Source organism: Lithobates pipiens, unplaced genomic scaffold (assembly GCF_037356315.1).
Source record: "Lithobates pipiens isolate NorthernLeopardFrog02 unplaced genomic scaffold, aLitPip1_a1.2 Scaffold_18, whole genome shotgun sequence".
Taxonomy (NCBI): Eukaryota; Metazoa; Chordata; class Amphibia; order Anura; family Ranidae; genus Lithobates; species Lithobates pipiens.
This window is the reverse complement of record NW_027507758.1, coordinates 92,108,099-92,124,871: the sequence shown is the minus strand read 5'-3', so window position 1 is coordinate 92,124,871 and position 16,773 is coordinate 92,108,099. Positions and strand designations below refer to the sequence as shown.

General features: G+C 45.0%; 1 protein-coding gene across 7 annotated transcripts in view; it reads right to left on the bottom strand.

Annotated features, from left to right (window-relative positions):
- The window catches only part of MACROD2 (mono-ADP ribosylhydrolase 2), a 3,459,957-nt gene that overhangs the window by 3,318,997 nt on the left and 124,187 nt on the right, over window positions 1-16,773 (bottom strand). For all 7 annotated transcript variants that reach the window (XM_077485921.1, XM_077485927.1, XM_077485924.1 and 4 more), the window contains exon 3: window positions 3,677-3,769. In XM_077485921.1, coding sequence (XP_077342047.1) covers window positions 3,677-3,769 — 93 coding nt within the window. The remainder of the gene's footprint in view (window positions 1-3,676; window positions 3,770-16,773) is intronic.

Here is a 16,773-nt window from a genome sequence, read left to right as displayed (position 1 = left end):
TTGAAGAATCTGCATTTTTATATTTATATTTGTTATGTGATTTTGTCTCTGTATGTAATTCTCTGTTGGTGTTGTATGCACCACATATTTTATATTAATAAATTCCATGTCTTTTTTCATTAATTGTTTAGCAGTTGCCTCAAAATTTCCTAGTAATTCCTTGGGGGGGGGGGGGGGGTACTCCTTCTATAATATACATCCATAACCAGGATCCTGACCTCTGCTGCTGACATTACTAGCTAGTAAAGATGAACTACAGGTCCTAGGCTTAAATCCATGGCCTGCCTGCTGATTGACAGGAGTGACATGATGAGCACCATTTAATTCAGTCAAAGCATCAACTCGAAAGACAGGAGAAATTGCTGCAGGAATAGAAAGCTGCGAGGGGGGAGGGGGGGGGGGTTCTGTTCTCATCCCTCCAAATGGCAGTAAAGAAAGTCAGTAAAATAGTAGATTCTGTGATCTCCTTCCTCCAGTGGCAGAAGTCATAGGGCGGGTGGTGTCAAACTATTTTATTGCAGGCCACATCAGCATTATGGTTGCCCTGAAAGGCCTGTTGTATCTGTAAGACTAGATTGCCCAGGAGCACACAGACTCCCCGTACACCATCAGAAGTCAGAGACCCCCACCATCCCTTACATTAGTGGTTCTCAACCCTGTCCTCAAGTACCCGCAACAGGCCAGGTTTTGGGAATTTCTTAGATAAAATAGCTGTCCAAAATACCAAGCCATTGACTCAGATTTAAAATATCTGTGCAAGATGAAGGAAAACCTGCAAACATGGCCTGTTGGGGGGGTACATGGGGGGGGGTACATGAGGACAGAGTTGAGAACCACTGCCTTACATCACAGTGAACCCCCCCTTAACTTATGCTGCTGCTAGGAAGCAGAAAGTGCAGGGTCTGGAGGAGGACCAGAGGATGGCTGGAGTATGCTGCATGCTGAAACCAGGGGAGGCTGAAACAAGGGGGGTGCTGCGATTGCACAAAGAAGTGAAGGATCATCTGGTTGAGGAGTTTTGTCTTCCTCTGCTACCAACTGCTGAGACAATGTGGAGGTGGAGACAAGGGGGTGCTGAAGCTGTAGGAGAGGTGTGAGGGCCACATGAAATGGCCTGGCAAGTCAGATTTGGCCAATGGGCCATGTGTTAAAGGGTACCTGATATGACACTTAATTATTTACTGAGCTTCCCTTGCACTCAATATTATTTGTATTACTATTATTATACACTGTAATAATCAAAGCTGCCAACCTGGCATACTTTCTTCCCTAATAGATCTGATAACATGAAAGCAGAATTTTAAAGATGCTATCTTTGAAAAAAAAAGCTCTGAATGCATTTTTGAAGTTGCTGGGATACTACTTAAAATTGCTTTACCTTGCAATTGCTTTGTGACATAGTCATCTGCCTTGCATTTATTGTTTTTCTGTATTTTACAGTTAAAGTACACTTGTTAAGCCACACCTATTTTTGAAACGCATAGCCTATGACAAAGGATAGGACATCTCCAGCAACATACTAAACTGACTACAGAGAGACTTGAAAAGGCCAAAAAGAAAAATAGCTTACAGCACTAGGACTGATCACACACATAAGCAAGAAGAGGTGTTACAGATGGTTATAAAACAACGGTTTTACAGATCATATCTTGAACCTACAGCCAGTAATGTTTTTCTGACGATTTCTTCTTTGACTTCCCTTTTGAAAATAATTTGATAGGCCACAATACCATTTGAAAACAAGTTGATATTTATATGACAAATGATAAATATGTGGTAGTGCTGAACCAGTAAGAATGAGAATTGGTATAAATCCAAAATACGGGTGCTCTCCTTAGATGGCGTGGACCAGTTGTGAAAGTATGGTTTGTATAGACCTGGTTTAGGTCCTAGGCTGTTGACCCTCTGATCATGATGGATTAATCCGTCTTCAGAACATCAAATACTGGATATGTATCTTACCTGAGCTGGGTGGGGAGACGGTTGACTGTATTCAATCCACCCTCCTTATATTTCATTTTGCGTTTATTACAAAACCTTTGCTCAAGCCCCGACAGAGCTTCCCTTTTCCCAAAACACGTTGTCTGTATTTGGTGTTCTTGTTCAATTAAACAAATTTCCAACAAAATTATTATTTTTAGGTGTTCCCAACCACATATCCAGTATTATGCGACAAAGGCAAGTAGACCTGAACTGAAATTAACCGCAATAGGAACCTTTCACACACAGATTATTCCATCAGCAGTACTAAGAAATGGGTTATTAAGTATCTACATAATGTTATTCTATTAACCTCAAGCTAAATAGGTTTTCCCAAATGATTTCCTCATTGGCCTTGTAGAGAGGAAAAAAAAATAAAAAAAATTACTCTTTCCCACCTTTTAATAATGCCCTAAATTGCATACTTGCCGGCTCTAGATTATGTTTTTTGTGGAAACCACAGACACCCATTACAGACGTGCTTTATTCCAAATATTTGGAGTGTACACCTTCACAAATTATGTCCCATTTGGTATAGTGACCATATCTCTGGAAATGGTATATGACCCTTTTATCTACAAGCTGTTCAAAAGAAAATAAAAAATACAACAACATGGCCATCATTTAAACTTAAAGTGGAAGTAAACCCATCGACTTAAACAGTTAAAAAAAAAAGGCATGCCGGGAATGCTAACTGCACATTGGCTGTGCTCTCAGCCAAACTATCAAACCATCCAATGGCTGATGTCATAACGAATCACATGTGCAGCACCATAGCAGTTGAAGGTTAAACTTAGGCAAAGATGGCAGCTTCCTTGGCTGAAAACGATAGGGGAGTTTACTTCCACTTTAATAGGCAATACAAACTTTTTTGAAACCACTTTATTTTGGTCTTTCTGCACAACCTAACCAACACAGCGGGAGAAGCCACACCTTTTAACAAGATGGAGCCAACTCAAGTAAAAGCAGACCTTACAACCCTTCTCCTCCCCTTGCCTCTCACGACAGTAACTGCTGTCAGTTACACTAGGTTGTACAAACACAAATTTGACTAATAACCTTTAGTTATATATCATTGATTCCTGGGTTTTATTTTGTGGGTCACAGATTTACTGCACAAAATGGCTGCTTCCACTACACTTCTCCATTGAGATTTTAAAATGAACAAAAATGACGAAGGCCTCATTACGCTTTTGCTAAATCAAATCCATAATTTCATTGGCATTTTAGAAGATAAAACATCAAACATTAGCTTCTTAATCAAAGTAAACACTACAGTGCCATTAAGATACTTTTTTGCTGGAACAAAACACCTTTGAGAGCAGAAAGATTGAATTGTAAATACAGAAATCTCACAGAGCAAGACTATCCATCAATAAACTAAGAGGGATGGAACCATGCAATTAAAAATAAAGGTAGCGTGTCTATAGGGGTCTGATTCAGAATATCCACTAAATGTTGTCTGAAAATAAAGCCATTAAAACCAAGCAAATAAATCACATAATAAAAGAAAATCTTTTAAAAGCACAGTCTAGACTTGCAGGACAAAATGTTTTTTATGCTGAGTCCTGAACTCTTGAGCACAGACGATCGCTGTGTTAATTAATATATCATCACTTCCACAGATGCTCAGAGCTGTTCCTTTCTAAAACACAACAGAACGCGGCCTACACACAAAACGCAGAAGTTCACATACCAGCATTGACGATTGCATCTACTTCAAGTTGGGTAATGTCTCCTTTGTAGAGCGACACTTTGCCACACAAGCTGTTTATTTTTTGATTGTCATCTGAAAAAAAGAAAAGAAAAGTTGAATGAGAAGGTTTTAAACAAACTCGTGTTTTTTTGTTTTTTTTATATAACAAAGACACACACACACGCTCTAGAAAAGTCCTGACTTTTAGGGGCCCCTATAAGCAGTATTATGAATCACTCATTATTGTACAGCTGATCTGGTTGTTTTTTTGTTTTTCCCCCATACACAAATCTTCAATTATCAATTTCACCAGCATTACTGCTTGTTTAATAAAAGTAAGAACGGCCTTTTCATATATATTCACTCATCTATGGGAATCTTAGTTTTCCAGTTGGCAATCAGTAGGGATGAGCTTGGTGTTCAAGTCGAACGCATGTTCGCTTTGAACACCGGCCGTTTGCCCATTTGGCTAATTCCGAACGTTATGGGCCGTTCGCGCCATGTTCGTGTGGCGCACACGGCCCACAATGCACTGCGCCATCGCAGTGCATTGCTGGCTTATGATATGATTGGCCAAGAATGCACTGTGACCCCGCATGATTGGCCAATCACAGCGCCGGCAGCGAGGAGAGCCATAATTGGCCACAGACAGGATGCCTGTGGCCAATTATAGCTCAGGGGGTTTAGTACACGCCCTACACTATATAAGGCCGCCATCGCGGTCGGCCTTGTGTAGTGTGTTGCGGTGTTCAGGGAGAGAGCAGTATAGGCAGGGACAGTGTGTTCTTTTCTTGAGAACCTAGCGCTGTTAAAGTGGGTGTAGTGTGCCTCCAGCACAGTATGCACCTGAAGCTACCCTTTATTGCTGGTGTTCTGTAACACAGGCATCTGCATCATTTACAGTGGGTGTTGTGTGCCTTGTGCACAGTATACACCTGAAGCTACATCTTATTGCTGGTGTTGTTCTGTTTCTGCCTGCAGTAATTACAGTCGGTGTACTGTGTCATCTGCTCAGTGTGCACCTAAAGCTACCCAATTGCTGGTTTTTCCATCTCCCTGCAGGCCATTACTATGTCTAGAAGGCCAACAAGGAGAGACAGACAGTCACGACCCAATAGAGAGGGCAAGCAGGCTCTGTGTCTAGAGACAACAGTGCTGGTCTTGGACGCGGTGCATCGTCATCAGCACGTGGCCATGGGACACACTTGTCCTTATTTTCAGCAGCTAGACGTGTTGAGCCCCATCATGTCGAAGACATGGTAGAGTGGATGACCAAGCCCTCCTCATCCTCTCTCACCCAGGCTCAGGGTACTAGCAAAGCAGCTGCCAACGCATCCTCTTCCCTCAATGTCATCAGTCACTCATTACCTAGACCCACCATGTCCTCCTGAGGAGTCCCCCGAACTGTTAGAGCACAGTGTTGGGTACATGCTCCAGGAGGATGCCCAGCGTTTTGAAGGCTCTGGATGATGATACCCAGCTAGAGGAAGGAAGTAGCGTGAGCGCAGTGAGAGGGGATGCTCAAGAATGACAGCAATCTGGCAGTCATGTTCCACCAGCTGCAGCATACTGCCAGGTTTGCTCCAGTGATGAAGAGGGAGGGGATGATGGGGTCACTGACTCCACGTGGGTGCCTGATAGGAGAGAGGAGGAGGAGGCGGCACATAAACGAGGCAGGATTCCCTCCGGGGGCCAGCTTAGGGGCACAACACCAACTGAATCACACCGCAGAGCTCCACCTGTGCAGGGCGATGCCTCTGCGCATTATTCCAAAAGTTCTTTGGTGTGGGCCTTTTTTGAGATGAGTGCATCCGATCGTACCGCTGCTATCTGCAACATATTTCTCAAGCGTATCTTGCATGGTCAAAACATCAGCCGCTTGCTTGACCAGACATATGTTGACCTGCCATGCAGCTCATTGGCAAGCGTACCTTAAAGACCCACACCAAAGAACAAAGCGGACCTCTCCTTGCTCCTCATCAGTTGTGATCTCCAACCCCACTAGACCTTCAGTCCTCTCTGAAACCTGCACTGAGAGGAATGAAGGTGTAGAATTAGGTGTGTCACAGCTAAGTGCTTGCGGGCACTCTGCCAGCAGTACACCCACGTCCGATTGTAGCAGGCAAATTTCCCTGCCCCAGCTGCTGGACCGTCGAAAGAAGTTCACTCCTAGCCATCCACATGCCCAGCGGTTGAATGCTAGCTTGGCTAAATTGCTAGCACTTCTGCTGCTGCCTTTTCAGTTGGTAGACTAGGCCCCCTTCCGTGAGTTTGTGTAATGTGCGGTTCCTCAGTGGCAGGTCCCCAAACGCCACTTTTTCTTGTGGAAGGCAATGTCCGTGCCTCGCTGGACAGGGCGGTCAGCGGTAAGGTGCATATTACCGCTGACACATGGTCCAGCAGGCACGGACAGGGATGTTACCTATCTTTCACGGCCCATTTGGGTCATTCTTCTGGCAGCTGTGTTGAAGCAGGACAAGGTGCAGTAGTGTTGGAGGTTGTTCCGCCACCACACCTCCAAAATGTTACTACTGGTCTTGACACACCTCTCCTCTCCACCCCCTCCTCTTCTTCTTCCTCCATGGCCTCTTCCAGTGATTTGTCCTCGGAACCAGCGGTGCTCCGTAGGCGTTCAAGGGGCTATGCAAGTACTTAGGCAAAAAGATGCCATGCCGTGCTTGCGCTAGTTTGTTTGGGGGACAGGAGCCACACTGGGGCAGATATTTTGTCAGCTCTGCAGGGGCAGGCCGAGAGGTGGTTGACACCACGCCAGGAATGGTGGTTTGCTACAATGGCACCAACCTCTTCTCTCTCCAACAGGGACAACTGATCCATGTGCCCTGTGTGGCTCACGTCCTTAAAGAGGGATTCCACCTACAAAAAAAATATTAAAAGCCAGCAGCAATAAATACTACAGCTGCTGACTTTTAATAATTGGACACTCACCTGTCCCGGGTTCCAGCGATGCCGGCAGCCGAGGCCAATCGATCGCTCGGCCCTCGGCTGCTGCCGCCACCATTCTAGGTGAGGGAATCAGGAAGTGAATCGGCTTCACTTCCCGGTTCCCTACTGCGCATGCGCGAGTCGCGCAGCGCCATAGGAATTGTCCGCACTGTCTCTGAGACCCGTGTGTGTCCCAGCAGACAGCGCGGCAGGACAGGAAATGGCGTAGACTCCCACGGGAGTCTATGCCCGGAAGTGGGTGTAAATACCTGTCTTTGACAGGTATCTCCACCCCCCTCCCCCCTGAAAGGTGCCAATTGTGACACCGGAGGGGGGAGGGTTCCGATCAGCGGAGGTTCCACTTTAGGGTGGAACCCCGCTTTAACTTGGTGGTGCAGCGGTTCTTGGGCAGGTACCCGGGCTTACAGTAGGTCCTGGGGCAGGCCAGTAAAGTCTGTGTGCATTTCCGCCGATGATTTAATGCCAGTGCTCGGCTGGCTGGACTCCAAAAGGAGTTGAACCTGCCCAAGAACCACCTTATATGTGACATGCCCACCAGGTGGAACTCAACGTTGGCCATGCTGAAGCGGCTGCACATGCAGCAGAGGGCCATCAATGAGTTCCTGTGCGACTACGGCACCAGGACAGGACAGGCACCACGCCAGTGGGGCATGATCAGGGATGCATGCACTGTCCTGTCACCATTTGAGGAGGCCACGAGGATGGTGAGCAGTGACAGTGCATGCATCAGGGACACTGTACCTCTTGTCCACCTGTTGGAGCATATGCTGTGTGGAAAAATGGACAGGGCACTTGAGGCAGAATAGAGGCAGGAAGAGGAGGACTTCCTTGCCTCTCAAGGCCCCCTTTATCCAGACAGTCTTCATTCTGTCCCACCCATCACACAGGAAGAGGACAAGAAGGAGGAGGAGGAGGAGGAGGAGGAGGAGGAGGAGGATGAGGACGAGAAGGAGGACGAGAAAGAGGATGAGGACGAGAAGGAGGACGAGGAGGAGGCTTGTGTCAGCATGGACGTGGAGCCTGGCACTCAGCATCAGCAGCAGCAGTCTTTTAGGGATGATTTACAGTCCCAAGAAACACGTGGACTTGTACGTGGCTGGGAGAAGGTGGCTGTGGATCATGTTGTCCTTAGTGACCCAGAGGACTCCGGAACAAATGCCTCAGCTAACCTACGCTGCATGGCCTCCCTGATCCTGCAAAGTCTGCGGAAGGATCCTCGTATTCTTCAGATCAAGGAGAGGGACCATTACTGGCTGGCCACTCTCCTTGATCCACGGTACAAGGGTAAGGTTGCAGACTTTATTTTGCTATCGCAGAGGGAGCAGAGGATGAGACATCTCCGGGAGGCCTTGCAGAAAGGTCTGTGCAATGTGTTCCCAGAGACTGGGAGGTTACAAACTCCTGGTCCAGGACAACGTGTTGCTGAGGCTTCGGTCAGTCACAGAAGGAGCAGTGGAGAAGGTGGCTGTCTGACCGATGCATTCAGACAATTTTTTAGTCCGCAGCCCCAAGGTATGATCGGTTCCAGCAACCATCGCCAGGGTCTGATTTACACGGTGCAGGAATACCTAGGGGTAAGGTCAGACTTGGACACCTTTCCCACCAAAAATCCTCTGGTTTACTGAGTCTTGAGGATGGATCACTGGCCAGAGCTTGCACAGTATGCAATTGAGCTACTGGCCTGTCCTGCATCCAGCGTTCTTTCGGAACGCACCTTCAGTGCTGCTGGAGCCTTTGTAACCAATTACAGGGTGCGCCTGTCCACCGACTCGTTTGATCGACTGACCTTCATAAAGATAATCAGTCTTGGATCACCACCAGCTACCAAGCACCTGAAGCTGATGTAACTGAATAATTTTTGTTTAAATGTCACATCCCTTCAAGACTGCCGACTATGCTGATGCTGAGTGACTGTCCTGTTATGTTGACTGACTATCCTCTTCCTCCTCAATGATCCTGCTGATAGCTTGGAAGAACATTTTTAGTTCTGGGTGACGCCACCAGTGGCTAATGCCCAATTTTTCAGCCCGTTTAACAGGGGCATGCAATTAAAATTTTTGATGCAATGCTTTGCAGCAGGGCTCATTCCTGCACTCCAACTAGAGTATTTGGGAGAGGTTGCAGTGACGTGGCACCAGCACCAGTGCCTAAGGCCCAATTTTTCAGCTCGTTTACCAGGCGCATGTAATTACAATTCTTGATATAATATTTCACAGCGGGCCCGTTCCTGCACCCACCGAGATTAACTGTGAGGACTTATAGTGTTGTGGCACCAGCACCACCACAACCACCAAAGGCCCAATTTTTCTACCACTGTTCAACAATGGCGTGTAATTACAATTCTTGATATAATCGTTCACAGCCGGGCGCTCCAGCGCCCACCAAGAGTCACTTTGAGGGCTTACAGTGTTGTGGCAACACCAACACCTTAGGCCCACATTTCTGCAGAGCATATAGGGCAGGCCCCTACTTTCAAACATCCAACTTACAAACGTCTCCTACTTGCAAACGGAAGGAGATAACAGGAAGGGAGATGAAAAAACAGGGGTGGTAACCCTTCCCTATGTTTTCCAAAAAGCTTAAAAATAGATTTTTTGACTGGAGCTACACTTTAAAAATGTACCAGTTCAAAATTACAAACAGATTCTACTTAACACAACAAACCTACACAGTCCCTGTCTTGTTTGCCCTACCTGTATACTGCTGTTCTGAGTATATAGGGCCTGGTTGCCTCACGCCTTTACTTTTTTAATTTGGGTACGGGGTCCCAAAGGGGCTGGTACTGGGCAGGGGGGGCTACCCATGCCATTTTTTACTCAATGAGTTTCATCCGTAATGCCAGAACCAGATATTACATTAAAACCGCAAGCAGTTTTAAATGACTTTTTTCCGTTAAATGTCATTTTGTGCAGGGACAGTGCAGTACTAAACACAGGAAACACGTGCCACTTCACAGGCATAATCTAGACATCCCCCAGGCACGATATTTAAATTAATATTTCACTTTTTTTTTCACTTTAATGGTCATTAAAATCAGTGCTCCCGAAAAAACAACCGTTTAAAAAAATAAATTTGGCATTGATCCATGTCCCCTGGGGCAGGAGCTGGGCCCCCAAACCCTTTTTAGAACAATATGTTGCATATTAGCCATTAAACTTAGAATTTTTTTTATTTTGAACGTTCGAGTCCCATAGACTTCAATGGGGTTCTAAAGTTCGTACGACTCTTCGGTCCATTCGAAAGTTCTGGTCATTCCTAGCCCTCAGTCTGCCAGACAAATCCAACAAGGTAGAGGCTCTTAAATGTCACAACAGACAGAATGCTAGTTCATAGAAGGACTTATATTTTCAGTCCCTATAAATGAAAACTATACTGGGGTGCGTATATTAACTGACATTCCAACATTTGAATTTATAGTGTGCTTAACAGTCATGCCTGCTACAATATGGCAGTTAAAACGTGGTTAAGTTTCACCTGAAAAGGTGGAAGCTCAATAGCTCTGCAGTGTTGAATCTTAAAAATATGCCCATTTCGGAGATTGTAGGACCATTAGGATATAGGACAGGCCTCAGCTGTTATATTGAGACCTTCAGGAACAAGTATATGTATCTATTGCATTGAAATTTTTGAATAGAGTTGGGAAGGATTAGAACCCATCAGGTTTTACTACAATCTGAGGCTGCATTGGTCTGTTGGAGACACTTCTCCTCTGATAAAAATGTTGTCCCTAGGACAGAAAGTGAGGTGCACTCTCTCTAGTAGCATCACAGATAAGTAAAAAAAAAAAAAAAAACTTGTCAAGTAAGGGAATGCTACAAACTGTCAAAATATTTATTGCTGTGGATTTGCCTGTCGCAGCTTTTGCCTCACTTACTGTTTGGTAAAAGGTTGTCACCTGTTACCAAACAGTAGTTTTTTTAAACGTTCTAACAAAGCTCCAGATAGCAATAACACCTGACAGGAGTTCTAATCATTGCCCATTCTATCCAGAACCAAAAAAAAAAAAAAAATACTTGCCACAGATGAAGGTTATATCTCAACTCAAGGTATTAGACAAAACCTGCCCTTGCAGTGGACCTCCCCTACATTGTAAGGGTTAAACTGTAGTCAAGTCTAGGGGGAGCCAAAGAGGCGCTTTACCTTACCCAAATTCAGCCACCTGCAGCGCTCGCCTCTTCTTCCTCTGGCACTCTGTTCTGTGGGTAGTCTAGTCCTCTGGCATCATCATGTATAATGCAGGGCTATTAACCTTTATACTATACACAGAGGAGGCAGGAGTGTGACTGGGAGTGCTTTACAGGCTAGTTTCACCAGTAGAAAGGCCCAGCAGGAGCAAGAAATATGGCAAGTATTACTCCTTTTTCTTGTACCCCTATACTCAATGATCAATTGACCATTGCAGTGTGGGGGGCCCCCAACGCAAAGGGTAGATTTGGTCCAAGAGTTAAAAAGGAAAAAGTTCAGCCAAACGAGCTTTGGCTGTACTTCTATGGATCACAGGTGTGCTTTTCGTTTCGCACTCCTGTGACCTGTTTTCAGCAGAGAGTGGACTGAAGTTTGCCCTCTGCTGATGTCACTAATGCCAGTCCAGACACCGTGTCATCTCCGACCACAGATTCTGGATCCACTCACATGCCTGAACTGACACCTCGCCCAGCCTCTCAGCAAGCCGCTGAGAACCTGAGATGGGCGCCCTGCCCCCTTCACAGCTCAGCGCTCCAATAAGAAAGGAGGGAAAAGAGCAGAAAGCAATGACTGACAGTCTACAGCTGTCTGCTCACAGAGCTGTGAAAACCGAGCTATCGGCGGTGTTCAAACCCTCGGTTCTCAGGGTAGAGGCTCCCCCTGGAGAAAGATGCAGCATCGGACAGATGCTACATCCATCGACGCAAGTATTAATCAGGTAAAAAAAAATGCCCTTTACTAACCTTTTAAGCTTTAACAAAATGACTGATGTTTTTAGAGTTATGTTCAACACATTTAATTATTAGTTTCCTTAAGTTTTTATTTTATATCTGGGAGGAAGCCACCTTTTGTGTACAATTCCCTACGGACATGCTTTTTGCACAGTAAGGCTCCGTTCACATACTTGCGGCTATGGTTTAATTGCGATTTTTAAAAGGAGTCCGGTGCCGTTTCATTCACCTGTTCAGGTGTGAATTTTTACTTGAAATCGCACCTGAAATGGACTGAAAATTGCACAGACCAAATGCACATTCAAAACTCTACTAATGATTTTCAATGCATGCTCAACCTATGGGCAGATGTAGTGGTGGGATCTCCCTCTGACAGTAGACACGTAGGGGCACTTATTCTATTCAATAAACAGTTGCCTTACTTAATTCTCATACATATGATCATATAGGCCATAAAGTGACGGCCTGTGTAGAGATCACAACGAAGAACTTACTATTATAAACGTATATTCCCAGTAGATCCTTTGTAACCCTTCACACAGACACAGAATATGGCGAGAACTTCAATAATGAATGTAAAAGAAGATAGGCACTCACGCAAAGCAACTCAGGCACTCCTGTACTTTGGCACCCTCTTCTGACACACTTTTAGCTGACTTGACCTTGGCAGTAAACATTATAGACCCATAGAGCTGAACAGTGAACACACACACTTTTCACCAGTACATAGTACCCTAGTCAGACTAGACTACTTATTCTGTACTCCAGGTCCGCTGCCATGTTTCATACAGATATTTACAAAACTGCCATTTCCAACCACTCTCCTATATAACGTATAAAAAGCACACCATGCCTCTTACTATATACCTTGGACTGTCTACTTTTCAAAACAGGGTCATTTGGGGGGGGATATCTGTACTGTCCTGCCATTTCAGGGCCTCAAGAAGAGATAGGCCGTCAGTACATCAGATGTGATCAATTTTCAATGAGTGGTACCATAGCTTTTAGACTAACTTTCACACAGACTAAATAATATACACTGATTTGGGCTATTCTTATCAAGGATATGTAGCAGTACAAATTTTGGCCCAAATTTATTACCAAAAATGACTTATTTGCAAAATAAAAAATAAAATTAAAATTGTTTGGGTACAGTGTTGCATGACTGAGTAATTGTCATTTAAAGTGTGAGAAGACAAAGCTGAAAATTGGCCTGGGCAGAAAGGGGGTTCCCTTTATTGAAAAAAATGCCATAAAATCTTTATTCTTGACAATGAAGTCACAACCAGTGGAAATGCAGTAGCCAATATGTTTCATGGGGTCAAGGAATCCCCCCCCCCCCATCATGGCTCAGGTTTGGCTGCTAGAGTTCAAAAGCGTACTTTGATGAAACCTTCTATACAGATGTCTCAACCAGAAACATAAATAGATGTGTAGCGCTCAATAGCAATATAATATCTACGCAGATTTTTAGGTAATGACCAATACCTGAAGCAGTAAAATTGAAGCTCATAGAATATGAAGGTTAGTAGAACAGGTAGTCTATTTGGAAGAAACATAGGGCATATAATCAAAAATTGTCCTGTGTGGTTTTATTCTATAGCAGGGATAAAAAGGGATGAAAAGAGATGCAATTAGTACAGGACCGAAAGCACAACAAATGCAAGTTCTCCTGCTGTGCATGAAAGACTGTGGTGTTTCTAGTTACACAAAATCAAAAGGAGTTAGGCCCCTTTCACACGATCAGCCTGCATCGGATCCGCCTGTCCGTTTTTCAGGCAGATCCAAGTGGGCCACCCATTGACTTCTATGGGCAAGCTGATATCAGCTGAGATCTATCTGCTGACACCCACCTGCCATCTGATTCGACAGGATCCGCTCAAAACAGACGGATGGCAATACGTTCGCTATCCATCCAGCAGATCGGATGAAAATGGACAGTCTACCCTTAGAGGACAGTGGGGCTCTGACAGTTCCATCCCTGCACAGTAAGCGTAGACGAACCTGTCATACGCCTGCTCAGTGAGGATCAATGGAGCGATCCCCTGCTGAGCTATCAGAGTGCGGCAAACGGATCTGCTCCATGTGAACCCAGCCTTACACAAATTAAACTCTTACAATCTGAGCTAATGTCAAGTATCTTAAAGGCAGGACATTTTTCAGCTTGATGCGTTCCCTACATTAAAGTAGAAAATCTCCATGGTTGCATCACCCCCCCCCCCTCCCCCCCATGACTCCCTATATACTTAGAGTTCTATCTTAAACCAGTGTTGTACCCATCTGCAGCAGCGCTGCCATCTCACTACTCACAGGTCACTGAGGAATCAACAAGAAGCATTGGCTTCTGCTGCTGTCAATCAAATCCTGTGAGGAAGGGGCAAGGGTTGGGGCTGAGCTGTGCTGTGTGTGTTTATAGACGGACAAACACAGCCGGGCTTGAGAACAAGCCCTCCTATTTGCCCCCATAGCAAGCGGTTTGCTCTGGGGGCAGACAAAGAAAAGCAGAAGTCAAGAGCACCGGCGGAGGACCCCAGAAGAGGAGTTAAAGGGTCACTTTGTGCAACACCATTGCACAGAGCAAGCATAACCCGTTTATCATTTGAGAAGAAAAAAAGTTTGTTTTATAAAATGTTTAAAGCGTTTGTAAAGTTAACTGTTTTGCAGCATAATCAAGCTGCTACCAATTAAGTTTTTGCTACAATTTTTCCAAGGTACGGTTAATGTTGAATAGCATGCGACCCTGAAAGGAGGCTCACGATTGCAGCCTATAATCTACACAGCCAAAACAGCTCCTGGAGTTTCGAAACGCCACAAAACACTTCAGCAACAGTGTAGAGATGCTAACTGGCTTCTTTCCCAAACAAAGTTAGGAATAAGAACCCCGTCTCAAAAACATAGTATACAATAAGCCCTTAAAACAGCTGACTCCGATAGGTTTTACTTTCCCCTGAGCCAAAATCAATATTTCTTAATGCTGATCATTAGTAGTAAGAGGAGTGCTAATACCAGCAACATTTAGGTAGTCCTGCATTCATTCACATAAAATTCTCTCCCCCACTTAGAGATATACAAGTATCCGCCACATGCCTTGTGGACAAAGTAGATTAAACTTGGCATGCAACTGTAGAATTCATCCTTCTCGAAGAATGCTCTCAAGAAACTTCTACGGAATATATCCTTAACACATATAATCATGTAATCCTTGTAATCCTCTACCTTCTTTCAAAACGTTACTTGCTCAGTTTTTTTTGCTTTTAAAAATACCAAAAGCTTTTACCTCAAAAATGTTTGTTGAGAGGCAGAAAAAAAGGATTTGTGAGCAGGACCCATAAATCAGCATATCTTTTGAGCTTACATCTACAGCAAATCTCAATATATCCACAGCCTACACACTCTTCTCAGGATGTCTTACTGCACCCTCCCTTTCACCTGAAATTGTCTGTTAAGCCGCGTACACACGGGCGGATTGTATGGCCTACTTAGTCCGTCATACAATCCGACGGACAGTCCATCATACTTTCGAATGAACGGACTTGACCACACACGGATAGCCAAACAGTCCGTCGAAAGCTTGCGCGATGACGTGTACAGCACGTACGACGGGACTAGAAATAGGAAGTCCAATACACAGCAATGCAATCTTCCGCCGTGTAAATCCTTTCTGAGCATGCGCCATTCTTAGTCCGTCAAACTAGCCTACTCACGAGCGGATTGTCCGCTGAAACCAAAGTATGACGGACAGTATTACGGAAATTCCGAAATACTTAGTACGCCAGACTGCATGCTGAAAAAGTCAGCTGAAGCCCACACACGAGCGGACTGTCCGCTGAAATGTGTTTCGGCGGACTAAGTTAGCCATACAGTCCGCCCGTGTGTACGCGGCTTAAGAGTAACCTTTTCAAGTCCTCCAGACATGAGCAAGTTGAGGGCACAGAGGAAGATGTTAAAGTAGGCCAAAAAGGTAGGGCAATGCCTTTAATTGTCCAAACACAATCTGGAGGGCACCAGGTCATGCCATGTTACTCTTTTAACACAAGAGAAGCACAATGGGTTAGCCCATCTTCAATGTTTACATTTGTGGGTTTAATACATTTTCTGTTTAACTCTACTTTAAAGGGGCATGGCAGGGGTTGTGTTCTATGTCTACATCTTTTTGCTAATAGGTGTCCCGCATTTCCATCTTAAAAAGTTGAGAGGTATGAAGATCCAGCATGTATTTTCCAGCCACTAGACAGAGCTACTGCTACCAGAGGAGTTTTGCTTTGAGGGGAGACTTGCTCACTGCAGTCCCGCCTGATAAATTCCCGGATGCTGCCAAGTATGGACTCTGCCAAGAAAACACTCTTCCTATGCAGGTATGCCTGGGTAGCACTCAAGCCTGTAATTCTATTTGGGGGATTAGGAATAAATGCTGCCTTTATCTGTTAGACTGTGAGAAGTCTAATTTGCACCTTTAAGTCAAGTTTTGAAAAGTTGTCCATGCCTGGTCTGAAGTACAGGTGTAATGTAAGTAACTGGCACACACAAAGTTCATCTAGTGGGTCCTAATAGATTGGGGTATGAAGACATCAGCATGTAGTAGAGCAGGGATATGCAATTAGCGGACCTCCAGCTGTTGCAAAACTACAAGTCCCATCATGCCTCTGGGTGTCATGCTTGTGGCTGTCAGAGTTTTACTATGCCCCACGGGACTTGTAGTCCTGCAACAGCTGGAGGTCCGCTAACTGCATATCCCTGGAGTAGAGTAATGTGAAGACACAAGTGGTTACCTAGAGTAACTTAAGTGAAAAAAGCAGCATGTCAATAGAGTGTACCTGCTATAGGTGGAACGGCCTCTAGCAGCGAGGAAGAGGTTGTTGGCACTCCTTCCACCAGTGGTCTGTCTCCCAGAGCAACGGGAACAGATTGCACAGCACAGGTTTCTCATCCTGTGAAGAGAGTTAAGAGACTGCATTTATAGAGAGTGCACAGAGTGCACGGCGGGGCCCAATCCGATACTTGGAATTAATAGTGGAAAAATGCAGGACAGGTGGATGTGGACATTGGCTCAGCATGTCCCTCCAAAATGCAAGTTATGGAGAAGGTGTATTGTCCCACAGCAAAGCAAGAGTTAAATGAGAAACCGTTGCGGTGTCAGTATATATGGTGTACTGTACGTTCATCTTCAGTGTAGAGGTCCACCTTAAGGTTGACTATTCCCCATGGCAACCTCAGCCT